A 13,217-nucleotide genomic window follows, 5' to 3' on the forward strand; every position below is an offset into this window, starting at 1 on the left:
TTTACCTTATTTTATGCATTAGATAATTTAGGAAAGTTATCTTTTCATATCTTTTGATTTGATATGTATATTTGGACCAATTTTGAACATATTTTTCACATTATTATTATTGAATTGATTGTTCTTGAGTTTTCTCTCGAACAACCCAAAAGCTTCTTGCTTTGCATTTAAAATCAAACTTATCAAAGTTTTTACTTTATGGCGTTTGTCGATCATTCTTACGCGGATTGTCAAGGACTTGTTCTTTGAAGGTTCATTCGAGTTTCGATTGTTTTTTTTTGTGATTATTTGTTGCTAAGCTTTTCAGAGTTTAAAGATGAAAATCACGCACACACTTGATTCAAAAGATCGGGACACAACACGAATTTTTTTAACGTTATTGAATTGAGGGCGCGGTTCGAATTATCGTGTTTGCTTTTCGTTCTTACGAGGATTAACATCAAAAAGTTTTTAATGACAAAATATTTAATTATTTTATTTTATATGCATGTATCCATTATCAAACAATTCTTCTACATAATGGAAGCTGAGTGGGAGTCATAAAGAAAAATTATTCTCCAAAAAATTTAAAAATAAATATTCCTAACAATTTTTCTTAGCATAAAAAAATTTAATACCGATAGAAAAATGTAACTTTAGAGATTATCTATCACAAAAACATACCTATGCAATTAACTAATAATATCAACTATAAATATCACAAATAAGTACAAAAAGGTGTCTCCTTTTCTCATTCTTTTTTTTTTTGTTTTTTTTGTTAATCACTCCAATATTAATTTAAAGTAAATACATATTGTTGGATTTATTTACTCATTTAAGTAAATATAATATAATCTAAGAAGCATAAAATGGAATATAAAAAATATTAATTGAAATAATGAAATATATTCATTAATGATTAATAATAATCTTAAAAAGATAGACTGGATTCAAATACAAGAGATGTAGTTGACAGAAACACAAGTTTCCCTCGCCAGCTGTTTCGTCACCTTCGCTCTTTCTCTCTATATAGCTGTGTAGATATATACAGATGCAGATGACAATATATCTATCTCTAGTATCTTCTTCACTTCAGTTTGTGTGCAGCACAAATTGAAATAAGTCGAGATTTCCTACAGATTATGTGATCCCGATCCACAAATATCTTTGACCTTGATCAGTATCGCTGGAAGATCGTAGTTTTTCGGGTAATTGGATCCCTTCCCTCTATTTTTTTTGATTCATGCAATGCAATCTGCAAAATAATTTACTTTCTGGTTGTTATTTTCTTTTCTTTATTTTGTTTCCCATTTCTTGATTTCATGTTTAATGACAAATTTGCATGTTCTTATGTGTTTGCTTGGTCGTTGAATTTGATTTCCCTGTTACAGATAATTTTGAACTGCAATCTAGGAATTGGGATTATGACGGCCGAAGATGAGGTTTGTAATGGGGCGGTTTCTGAGGCGGCTGGGATTGAAGAGAAATCGGAATTCAAGGCCAGATCTTTTCATGATCTTGCTGAGTCCGGGTTAAATGGTATTGGGAATCACGATCAACCCAATGAACCCGAAGATTCCTATGTTTTGGTGACCGATGTCGGTGACCCAAGTGCTGATGGCAGCTGTATGGCTTCCGTGGATGGTAGTCCTTGGCATGTATCCAGTGCCCTTGTTGAGATAGAACTGCATGCACGGAACGAGAATCTGGAAGGTGCGGATGCGGGGAATCATGGGGATGCGAAGGGTGGAGATGAGAGTTTTACCTTGGTGAATGGCAGTCCTGATGTACCATTCATTTCTATAGTTAGGGACCGAGATACTGTCGGGAAGGAGAATAAATATTTGGAAGAATTGAGTGATCAAAATGGGAAAGCCGATGTTGTGAATGGGGAAATTGATCCTACATCAACGGCGGGGGGATTTGTGAATGCGGCAAGTACCAATGAAAATCCATCGGTGGCAAATGGAGTTCTTCTAGGTATAGAGGGCTCTGTTGGGGATGAGGATGAGATCCGAGACAAGCTGGCTTTTAGCAAACCTGATTGTGGGGCAGAATCTGAAATTAAGAAGCCTGCTCAATCAAATGGAAATATTGAAAGATCTGAAGAAGCTGAAGTTGCGAAATTTGAGGATCAAAATGGGGAAATTGGAGTTGTGGCAGAGGCTGAACCAGATACGGCTGTTAGAAAACCTGACAGTGGGGCAGAATCTGAAATCAAGAACGCTGACGAATCAAATGTAAAGATTGAAAGATCTGAAGAAGCAGAAGTTGCGAAATTTGAGGATCAAAATGGGAAAATTGGAGTTGTGGCAGAGGCTGAAACCGATGCAACTTTTAGAAAACTTGAATCTGGGGCAGAATCTGAAATCAACAAGTCCGACGACTGAAAAGGATGAAGTTGCGAAATTTGAGGATCAAAATGGGAAAATTGTTGTTACGGTGGAGGATCAATTGATATCAGAAGCATCTCCTGGTGTCGAAGAGAATCAGGAATTTAAAGTTCCAAACCCAATATTGGTTGTTGAGTCAGAAGAGGAGGAACCCAAGAGTTCGTTGTCACCCTTTGACAAGCAAGAGACAGTTGAGCATGAGGCTGAGTCGGCTTTGGGTAAAGAAGCTATGCAAGATCAGAAGTCTGATATCGATACTGAAAAAGACGATCAATACGGGCTGGATAAAGACAAATCTGTGGAGAGTAATGTTGATTGCAATGTCAGAATGGTCAGCGATGAGGTTTTAGAAGTGAAAGATGAAGGAGTTTCTGGTGTATACCATGTTGAAGGCAGCATGACGTATCCAGAAGATGCCATCAACTCCCGAGATGGCAATGGAGCAAGTCCCCAAATTAGTGTTTCTGAAAGAGAGGCTGGTGCTTCTGGGCCGACTCAGAAAATTCCAGCTTCAGGTGTTCAGTTTCACAGGCCCACGAATGAAGTTCAAATCTCTGATGCTGAAACTGCTGGAGTCATATCTTCTTTACCTGTTGATGGTTCTGAATCTGAAAGTTTTGAGAACAAACATGTTCATCTCGACAGCTTGGAAACGTCTACTATCGATGATGTATGCTCAGGGTCTGACAGGATGGTTGTTTCTAATGAAAAGGAACCAATTTCACAGGGAAGTGAATTAAGTGCTGATTCTGAAGATGACCGTAACCCACCAGTTTCAGCAGTGAAATATGATCCCGCCCTCCCCTCAATCGGAAAAAATTAAAATTTATATATTTTTTAAAAAAATTTATAGCTTCATGTTCTCCAACCAAACCCGGTGTCCTACTATTACATTTCCCTTTTCTTTTTAGATAATTATTGATACAATATATAATACATTAAATTTTAATATAATATTATCTATGTATTTAATGTCATATTGGTATGTGCAGACCTTAAGGAAGGAGCTAGTTAATCTCAAAGACACATCCTCAAAAACTCAAACAGCTTGTGATGAAGCGGAGAGTAAATACAACGTCGAACATAAAAAGGTCAAGGAATTGCAAGCTCGATTCAGAGCTGCTGACGATATTCGTCAAGAGGCATATGCTAAATATCTATGTCTATCTAAAGAACTTTCCCAGAAGGTATGCCCCCAATCTTGTAGTCTTTTACTTGTTTTTGCCATTAGAAAAGTGTTTGTGCATTAGTATCCTACGCAGAGCAATTAAAATTTAGAACCGCTATTCACACTAACAAGAATGGATGTAAGTGAGGCACTCTAAATCTCTAATAGATAAAATGGCAGATCGTAAGTCGGTTTCTCAGTACCCAAGATAATCAAATATGTACTTCACAAATTGTTGAATAACAATAAAAATAAATAAATAGCATAAGTTTATTAGCAAAAATAAGTGAGGATTATCTTGCAAGTTTTATTGGATTTCTTACCATACATTTAAGACACACTGAGATGCATTGAGCATTTAAAGCACATTATAAGGTTATGCTGTTATGGCTAACTCATGTGCCTTGTCGAAGACATGAACCTTGTTACGTGCTATTTCATTATATTCGAGTACCATGGGACATAGGCTTTATTTTCACAAAAATGCTATGTCTAACCAAAATAAGGCCATATTAGAACGTAGAATTATAAAATGTGTTGTTCTTATAACTTTGATAAAACTTTGGATGATTTATAATTGAAGTTCTAAGAATGTTTATAATACTTGACCTAATAGCGAATGGCTAAGGTCAATCTAATTCTATGGTAAAGTCGGAGCCTTCTAAATATTCTACAAGATTTATATAGGGGAATGAGAAGATTCTAGAGTACTCCACTTGATCATTTCCACACTATCCCTCGTTTCAGTGTTGCTCTAGAATATTTTACATACTACAAGATAAGCTAGAACATTTTGGACACTACTACACCTATCTAAAATGTTACAATACTTCTTCACACATTCTTGGTAAAGTCTTCACACTTGCTCTTTAATAATCTGGAACATCTGAGACCTGATTTAGTTCAAAAGAGGCCTAAACCATGATTGAACATCCTTGATAAAACTATCCTCTTCCTATCAAGTACTGGTCGATGACACTTGGTTTAGGTTGGGGCATAAATGCCGGGCCTCGAGCTTAGACACGTACCTTATGGGCTTTAATAACTATACTGATATGGTCCATGTGGATGTGAACTAGTTGTATCCCAAAATATTACATGCAAAGTTAATACCATAACGGTTTATCATCCTAGGGACTTGTGGATTAGTGTTACTGCATTGTGTTCCTTACCTTGTGTATTTTGCTACGACAATTTCTCAAATTTTTGTGAGCATTTGTATCTCAGGCCTCTTTAATTGCAGTTGCTCCATATGTTACTCTTAGCTCCAGTTGTAATGACCTTGCAATTTTGACAGATTTAAAGCATTTCATGGCATTTGATTCGGGATGACTTATTACACTTGCATATTTATTAAAATCATTGATTGGAACTTAGAAGTATCGTTCTCTTATTGCCTTATTATCTGTCAATATTTAAAGCTTTTTATATAATTTGTCCTCTTTGATTCTGAGATCCAAATGCATATCGAGGGGGAGTTATTTACTCCCAGAAATCAAAGGGAAATAGGAAAAGATACACCGGAGAAGAGAGAACTTTTTGGCCGATAACTCAAATTATCTTCCTCTTGTTTCTCCGTGTTACATTATCATATACATGATTATTAATTCTAATGAGATACCAGCGACGTAGTTATATTATATTAAATTTCAAGACATTTTTCTCTCAAACTTGAATCAGATATATTTCTTGATAAATTTTGAAGTGATCTTAATCCAAGTACTTGACACTGCAGAGAAAAACTTCTTCAAGTTCAAGAACGATAGTGCCACAGCAACTTATTATGCATTTAATGATGATAGGAAGACTCTCTATCACCACTGTGTGAATGTGGTTAGTTTTGTGATCCTTTCTCTTTTTGACTCTGTGAATTCAGCTCTAACTTTGCAAGGTCACCGCCCATAGGTTGAAAATTTTATGGAACTCTGGAACGGGAATGATGAGTTCCGAAGCGAGTATGTTAGGCTGAACACAAGGAGTACATTAAGGAGATTCGGCACTTTAGACGGTCGTTCACTCGGCCCCGATGAGAAACCACCCATCCTAGTCCTACCCAGTTATGTAAGAGAAAGAAATATTGATGTGGTCTCAGTGCCAGCCAATGCTGATTCGATATCTAGAAGTCCCACTGCGGAGCTGAAGCCAGAAACAAAGATTGGAAATGTGAGCTCGGATATTCGTTCGAGTAAGAAAGAGACAGAAAGCAAAGAGAAGACTGTGACCACTAGAGAACCTGCTAAATCTAAACAAGTGAATAGCTTGGCTACAGTTTCTAGCATGGATGAAGAGAAGGTCGAGGTGCAGGAGGAGCCTACAAAGACAAAGGAGGAGCTTGAGCTGATAAGGAAAGCCGAAGAAATTAGAAGAGAGGAGTCTGAGACTGAGTTGAAAGAGCAACGTCGATTGGAGGAGATAGTGAAGGCTAAGGAAGCCCGTGAGAGGAAGCAACGGCGTGACGAGAAAGCACAAAAGAGAGAAGAATTGAAAGCTAGGAAAGAAACAGAACAAAAAGAAAAGGTGAATCAACTAGATTTCTCATGTTTCAATTAAGTCCCTCGCGTTACTTCTGCCATTTTTTCAGCATCATATATGATATTGATCAGGGGTCTTAAAGTATTACGTGTGATTTTTCCAAAAATATGCAATTTCAGCCATCTTGTTCATCTCTCCCGAATTCGTAGGTCATTGGCATGACTAATGAATTTGATTCTTTTTAAACATACAGGAGAGGGAGAAAAAGTCAAGGAAGAAGGAACGAAAAAAGGCCACTACCGCATCTACATCCGCTTCCATGGACCTGCAAGACGATACCAGCAGCATCACTTGTGTGGAAAGTATCAAGGAGGAAGCCTCCACACAAGTTAATGACATTTCAACTAAGAAGCCTAAAATGAGTCGGGTGATGGCGAGCAAGCAAAACAAGACGAGGGGCGTGCCTCCTCCATCTCTTCGCAACCGAAAGAGGAGGAAATGGCAGCAATGGATGTGGGTAATTCTTGTAAGCCTCCTTGTGTTAGTCCTATTCTGGCTGGGAAATATGGGCGTGTTCACTAGTGTAAATTCCAAGCTCCAAGGCACTGGCTTCTAAGACACTCTATGCTGGACGCAGTTAGTTCTCCTCCTTTTTTTTCCTTCTTTTTTCACGTTTTTTAGATCATTGATATTACTTTATCCGCTGACATAATCTGTTAAATTCATTACAATGGATTTTGAACTTTGAGAACAAATTAAACTTTTATATCAGACGTTATTATATTACTTAGTGCACCGACGCACGCATTGCGTGCTTGTATAATATTTTTTATAATTCATTTGATTTACATTTAAATGAGGATCAAAATATAATTATAAGAAATAGTGAAGGACTATACTGTAATTTTGATATATAAATTAAAAAATAAAATGAAAAATAAAAGAATAAAAAATTACCTCGGTGAGAATTGAACCTATAACCTAAACCCAAAGAAATAATAAATCTATCGACTAAACTACATATAAATTGCATTAAAGTTTTAACATTTTATTAATATATATAATTATTAAACAGACCATGACACCAAAGTTAGTTACTCTAAATATCTCAAACTTAATAAAGTAGTATAGATATATTATATATGTGTGTGTGTGTGTGTCTCAATAATAAAGAATGCCAGAATTTTTATTTAGTGGGGGTTGAAAATAGAGTGATAAAACATATGGAGATAAAATTAGCTAACTGTCTTGTGCACCACAAATGGTATTGCATACTCATTAGCCTCTTTTTCTATTTCCTCTCCCTCACCTTTCGTGTGGATTTGTGGAGATTTTCCTGTTTGATTAGTAAAGTTTGTAATCGAGGATCTTACTCCATTTTGAATAAAATTACAAGTTTTTCTGTAAAAAAAAAAAACGAAAGAAGGAAGATAATCAATATTAGGGGAAATTGAAAACTTTGGGAGCAATCACCCTTATTTCCCACTTCTGTTTGCTGTGGCTTTGCCTTGTACACAAGCATATATGTTACCTATAAATTATATACTTTATTCATAAAATAAAATGTAATGCGATTTGCGAATTATTTAATTCAAATAAATTCTCAATCGTATCATGAGGTTTTTAATTATCTTAATTATATTTTACAAAAAGTGGTAAAAACCCATTGTTGGTGCAAGTGGTGTGTATTCGAGAAATATTTTAATGGAAAGGGGTGATGGATATTATTGAATCAATTGCAATTCCATAATAATAATAAAAAAAGTAGAAAAAATCAATAAAGAAATGGTACATCTTAATGCAAAATCCCGTCTGATAATTTCAACACTTTTACCATAAAAATATCACACTTTATATGTTACATATATTTATTCAATTTGGTTTTTTCCCCAAAAAAATCTATTTTATCAGCCAAAATATTAAATATAATTAAAATATATGATATTTTTATTAAAAAATAGGATCATTAGAAAATGACTTGGTACATGTTATCTTGATCCACACAACAAATGACACATATATTAACAGATGAATCATGATGTAATATCCAAGCTTGGTGAACGGTAAGGTTTTAGATTTCGTATGTTTATAGACTATTTGGTTAAGTTTAAGCATGGTTTAGATGTTTAGAATCTTGATGTATGGTTTATAGTATTGTTGTTTATAGTTGCTGTGTGGTTTTATTGTAGCGTCGTTGCGATTTTATTCATGGTAATTTCTATGTTGAGCCGATTGGTATGAGGCCAATTGGAGTGGTTAGATAAGACATAGAGGTGCAACTTTCTTGTTGGGAGTATTGCAAAAATATGAGGAGAAACGACGTTGCGATTCGATTCTAGTTGCAAAGTATATTGTTGGTTCAGAGGAGAGTGCACCCGCACTCCATTTTTCAGTGCACCCGCGGTGTCCAGAGTGCACCCGCACTCCAAAATGCAGTGCACCCGCGGTCCACAGTTTCAAATTTTTGGATGAGGTGCCGAAAGCACACCGCACCCGCTGTGAAGAAGGCAGCGCACCCGCGGTCTGTGAACAGTAAAAACGTGTTTTTGGTTTTAAGTTATATAATACAAGAGTTGGCTCATTATTTCCTCATTCCACTTCTCATTTCTCGGTTTGCAGCTCAAGGGAGACTAGGGTTCCTACATTTCTTTCTTTCATTTCTTTTATTCAAGCTTATTGTTGGATTATTGAAGTATGAGTAAGGTTCTTTTGAGTTCAAGGAGCTAAGGTAAGCTTTTGGTTTAGTTATTCTTTGGATTTTGGTGTTGGGGAGAAATATTGGGTTTGTTGATTGTGTTGGTTTTATGGATTTAATGGTATGGTTGTTTGATTATTAAGTTGTTGATGGTTCTATAATTGGTTTATTGTTGTAGGATTTGTACCAAGAGTATAGAACCAAGTGTTGCAAGGGTTGTAAGTGGAATTCATTCCTTGTGCTCACATGATAATATATGTATTGTATTTCAATGGTTTTAACATGTTATTCCCTTCCATTTGATTCATGCTATGTATTAATACACTTTGTTGTATATTAGAGACATTTTATGTCTCAATTATGTCAAAGGGAATACAAAAGAAAAGAGTATGCAAAGTGTTTGGTTTAATGCCAAAAAGAGAGTTCAAATGATTTATTGGATTGATAGATTCATAGTCAGAGATTGCATGCAATTAGTTGATCAACGCCCGTAGGCTTATATCCCGACAGAGTAATCGATTTATATCGATGGGATATAGGTACAGAGACAGAGATACTATCTAGATATCAATCTGATAGAGAAAAGAGAAATATCATCGTTATTGTTATTCATACTATGATATTCATGTTTCAGAGTTGATGGTATTTAATGATTTCAAGGTCATGTTTTACAGAGTATAATATGTATAGCTTGTTATGTAAGAGTTCCACTTGCTGAGTTTTATAACTCATTCCAGATATTTCATGTGATGCAGATAAGAGCGACGGACCAGGACGTTGATTGGAGCCGATGTCATATCATAGAAGATGGAAGGAAGAAGATATTTTGCTATACATGATCAAAATAATATTTGTATTTCGGTGCAACACTTTATGGATCATGTATATACTTTTGATTGTACATTGAAATGTATTTTAAATCCTTCCTCCCTTCAAGCAAAATTTTTATTTAGAGTTCCGCTGTAATTTTTATTAATTGAGTCGAGAGGGTGTTACATAAGTGGTGTCAGAGCAACGTTCTTTGAACCAATGCATATGACTTCGTCTACTTTCAACGGTCTGGGTATGTCTTCTTCTTCATCTAATTATTGTTATCAGTTGATATGTATTATGTGAGCACATTGTAGGAGTAAATGCCTCCTAAGAGAAAGGCTGCAGAGGGGGAGGATAGCTCCTCATCGAGAGTTGTTGACGAGTTCGGCAAATTACTGAAAGAGCAAACCAAGGTTCATAGTGAGCAGATTCATCAGTTGCTTCGTTTGCAAGGTTCAGGTCAAGGTAGAGGCCAAGGAAGAGGCCAAGTGGCTCAAGCAGTTGGGACTGATGGGATCTTTACTGCTTTCAAGAGGATGGATCCGCCTGAGTTTGCAGGAAGTACCGATCCATTGGTGGCTGTAGAGTGGGTTAAAGCACTTGAGGCAATATTTGATCATCTCAAGTATGAAGACAATGATAGAGTTGATTGTGCAGTATTCATGCTAGTCAAAGCTGCACGTATTTGGTGGAATGCTACCAAGGTAGGTGTTGATGTTCCGACATTGAAGTGGCAAGATTTCACGGATCTTTTCTACGACAAGTATTTTCCGGATGCACTTCGAGTTCGGAAGGTGACTGAGTTTTTAGAGCTTCGACAGGGAAGTATGAATGTTGACGAATATATCTTGAAGTTTGAGGAGGGCTGTCTGTTTGCCCCATATATTGCCTCAAATGACAAAGACAAGGGTGTTCATTTCATTAGAGTACTTCGAGCAGAAATCAGGAGGGACATCAATATGTCCAAGGCGGCGACATTTAAAGAGATCGTGGCTAAATCACTGTTAGCTGAGCAAGATGAGAAAGATATTGCTAGAGAGAGACAGGCGAGGCACCAGGCTATTTCTCAAAGAGGTAAAGGTTCGAGCCAAAGAAGACAAGGCAGTTACAAGGAGAAAGGCAAGGTAGAGCCGAGTTTTAAAGCACCGATAGTTCCATTTGATCCAGAGAAGCTGTTGTGTCCCAAGTGCAGTAGGCATCATTGGGGAGAATGCAGGTTTGGTACTTACACATGCTACCGATGTGGTACTGCAGGCCATATCGCCAAGGACTGTTAGAAGGGATCGAGTAAAGAGAAGGTGCAGGGTCGCATCTTCACCATGACGAAGGAAGGTATAAACCATGATTCTTCTGTGATCTCTAGCACTATTTTAATTTCAAGCAGAGTAGCTACGACATTGCTTGATACAGGTGCTACTCATTCTTTTATGTCTGAACTATTTTTGAGATCTTTGGGTTTAGTTCCTTCTGTTCTTCCCCTCCAGTTTAATGTTGTATTGCCTTCTGGAGATGTGTTTTGCCCGACGTCTATTATGTATGCGTGTACTGTTCAAATTGATGAGCGAGTGGTTTATGCCGATTTGATTGTTATTCCGATGGTTGCGTTTGATATTATACTTGGCATGGATTGGCTATCAGCTTACAGTGCAGTGATTGATTGCGTTACCAAGAAGGTGAAATTTGTGGATGATGAAAATAAGGAAGGTATGCTCGCCAGTGCAGGTACTTCGATGGTCTTTCTTTTTATTTCATGTCTTGAGGCCAAGAAGTTGTTGTTTCGAGGTTGTGATGGGTTTTTGGCTTCGATTGTTGATACAGATAGAATTATGAAGTTGAATATTGATGATATTAATGTTGTAAGGGAGTTCCCTGATGTTTTTGAGGATGATGTGCCGGGTTTACCGCCGGACAGAGATGTAGAGTTTGTGATTGATCTAGTTCCTGGTACGGTTCCTATTTCCAAAGCTCCGTACAGAATGGCCCCTACAGAGATGAAAGAGTTAAAAACGCAGTTGCAAGACCTATTGGATAAAGGTTTTATACGGCAGAGTTCTTCGCCATGGGGAGCTCCGGTTCTTTTCGTCAAAAAGAAAGACGGGTCTTTGCGGCTATGCATTGATTATAGAGAAATCAATAAAGTGACGATTAAGAATAAATATCCGTTGCCACGGATAGATGATCTTTTTGACCAACTGCAAGGGGCTACAGTGTTTTCGAAGATTGATTTGCGATCTGGCTATTACCAGTTGAAAGTTAGGGAGTCTGATATCCCTATGACAGCGTTTCGGACCAGGTATGGTCATTATGAATTTCTTGTTATGTCGTTTGGTCTGACCAATGCTCCTTCAGTCTTCATGGATCTTATGAACCGGGTGTTCAAGCCGTATTTGGATAGCTTTGTCATTGTTTTCATCGATGACATATTGATTTATTCCAAAACCAGAGAGCTTCATGCAGAGCACCTCAGAGTTGTTCTTCAATTGTTGAGAGAGAAGAGGCTGTATGCTAAGTTGAAGAAATGTGAGTTCTGGTTGGAGCAGATTTCTTTCTTAGGCCATGTTGTCTCGAAGGATGGTATAGCGGTTGATCCAGTAAAAGTTGAGGCGATACAGAAGTGGCCTATCCCTAGCACTGTATCAGAGGTACGCAGTTTTCTTGGTTTGGCAGGTTATTATCGTCGTTTTATTTCAGATTTTTCCAAGATTGCCCTGCCGTTAACCAATTTGACGAGGAAAACTGTGAAGTTTGAGTGGTCCAATGAATGCCAAAGTGGATTCCAAGAGTTGAAAGATAGATTGACGACAGCTCCGGTACTTGCATTGCCCAGTGGTTCAGAGGACTTTGTTGTTTATACCGATGCGTCGAAGAAGGGTCTTGGTGCAGTGCTGATGCAACGAGGAAAAGTTATAGCTTATGCTTCTCGTCAATTGTAAGATTACGAGAAAAATTATCCTACGCATGATCTGGAACTGGCAGCTGTGGTTTTTGCCCTAAAAATCTGGAGACACTATTTGTATGACGAAAAGTGTGAAATTTTCACGGACCACAAGAGTTTAAAGTATTTGTTTTCTCAGAAAGAACTCAATATGCGACAGAGACGGTGGTTAGAGCTTGTCAAAGATTATGATGTGACTATTAGTTACCACCCAGGGAAGGCGAATGTTGTAGCGGATGCATTGAGCCGTAAGTCAAGTTCTTCCTTGAGTTCTATGATCCAGAAGTCGTTGTTGTTAGACTTGCAGCGAGAGGAGATAGCTTTGGTAGTTCCGGGAACCATCGCACGCCTTTCAGCGTTGATCATTCGGGCTACATTGACGGACATGGTCCGTAGAGAGCAGGCCAATGATACACAGTTGATAGAGATGAGAGCCAGAGCAGAGGAGAGAGGTAATTCAGAGTTTGGGATGAATAGAGATGGGTTGATGATATTCAGAGGCCGTATATGCGTTCCTACTGGTGATGATATTCGTCGAGATGTCTTGACAGAGGCACATACCGCGCCATACTCGATACATCCAGGTAGTACCAAGATGTATCAGGATCTTCGTAGACTCTATTGGTGGCCAGGTATGAAGAAGGATATTACCATGTTTATTTCTCAGTGCCTAACTTGTCAGCAGGTGAAAATTGAACATCAGAGAACTGCTGGGACGTTGCAGTCATTGCCGATTCCTCAATGGAAATGGGAGCACATTAC

At 37.6% G+C, this 13,217-nt stretch overlaps 2 protein-coding genes across 2 annotated transcripts; both read left to right on the forward strand.

Moving 5' to 3' along the window:
* Positions 1–958: 958 nt before the first annotated feature.
* On the forward strand, positions 959–2,369 carry LOC142547288 (uncharacterized). The gene is made up of 2 exons (XM_075655493.1): positions 959–1,187; positions 1,371–2,369. The coding sequence occupies exon 2, from the start codon at positions 1,404–1,406 to the stop codon at positions 2,367–2,369; it is 966 nt and encodes a 321-aa protein (XP_075511608.1). The 5' UTR covers positions 959–1,187; positions 1,371–1,403.
* Positions 2,370–4,095: 1,726 nt separating this feature from the next.
* Positions 4,096–6,706, forward strand: LOC142547289 (uncharacterized). Its single transcript, XM_075655494.1, has 3 exons — positions 4,096–5,373; positions 5,446–6,057; positions 6,266–6,706. The coding sequence occupies exons 2-3, from the start codon at positions 5,458–5,460 to the stop codon at positions 6,626–6,628; spliced, it is 963 nt and encodes a 320-aa protein (XP_075511609.1). The 5' UTR covers positions 4,096–5,373; positions 5,446–5,457; the 3' UTR covers positions 6,629–6,706.
* Positions 6,707–13,217: the final 6,511 nt, after the last annotated feature.

This window comes from Primulina tabacum, chromosome 5 (genome assembly GCF_025594145.1).
Source record: "Primulina tabacum isolate GXHZ01 chromosome 5, ASM2559414v2, whole genome shotgun sequence".
Lineage (NCBI taxonomy): Eukaryota > Viridiplantae > Streptophyta > Magnoliopsida > Lamiales > Gesneriaceae > Primulina > Primulina tabacum.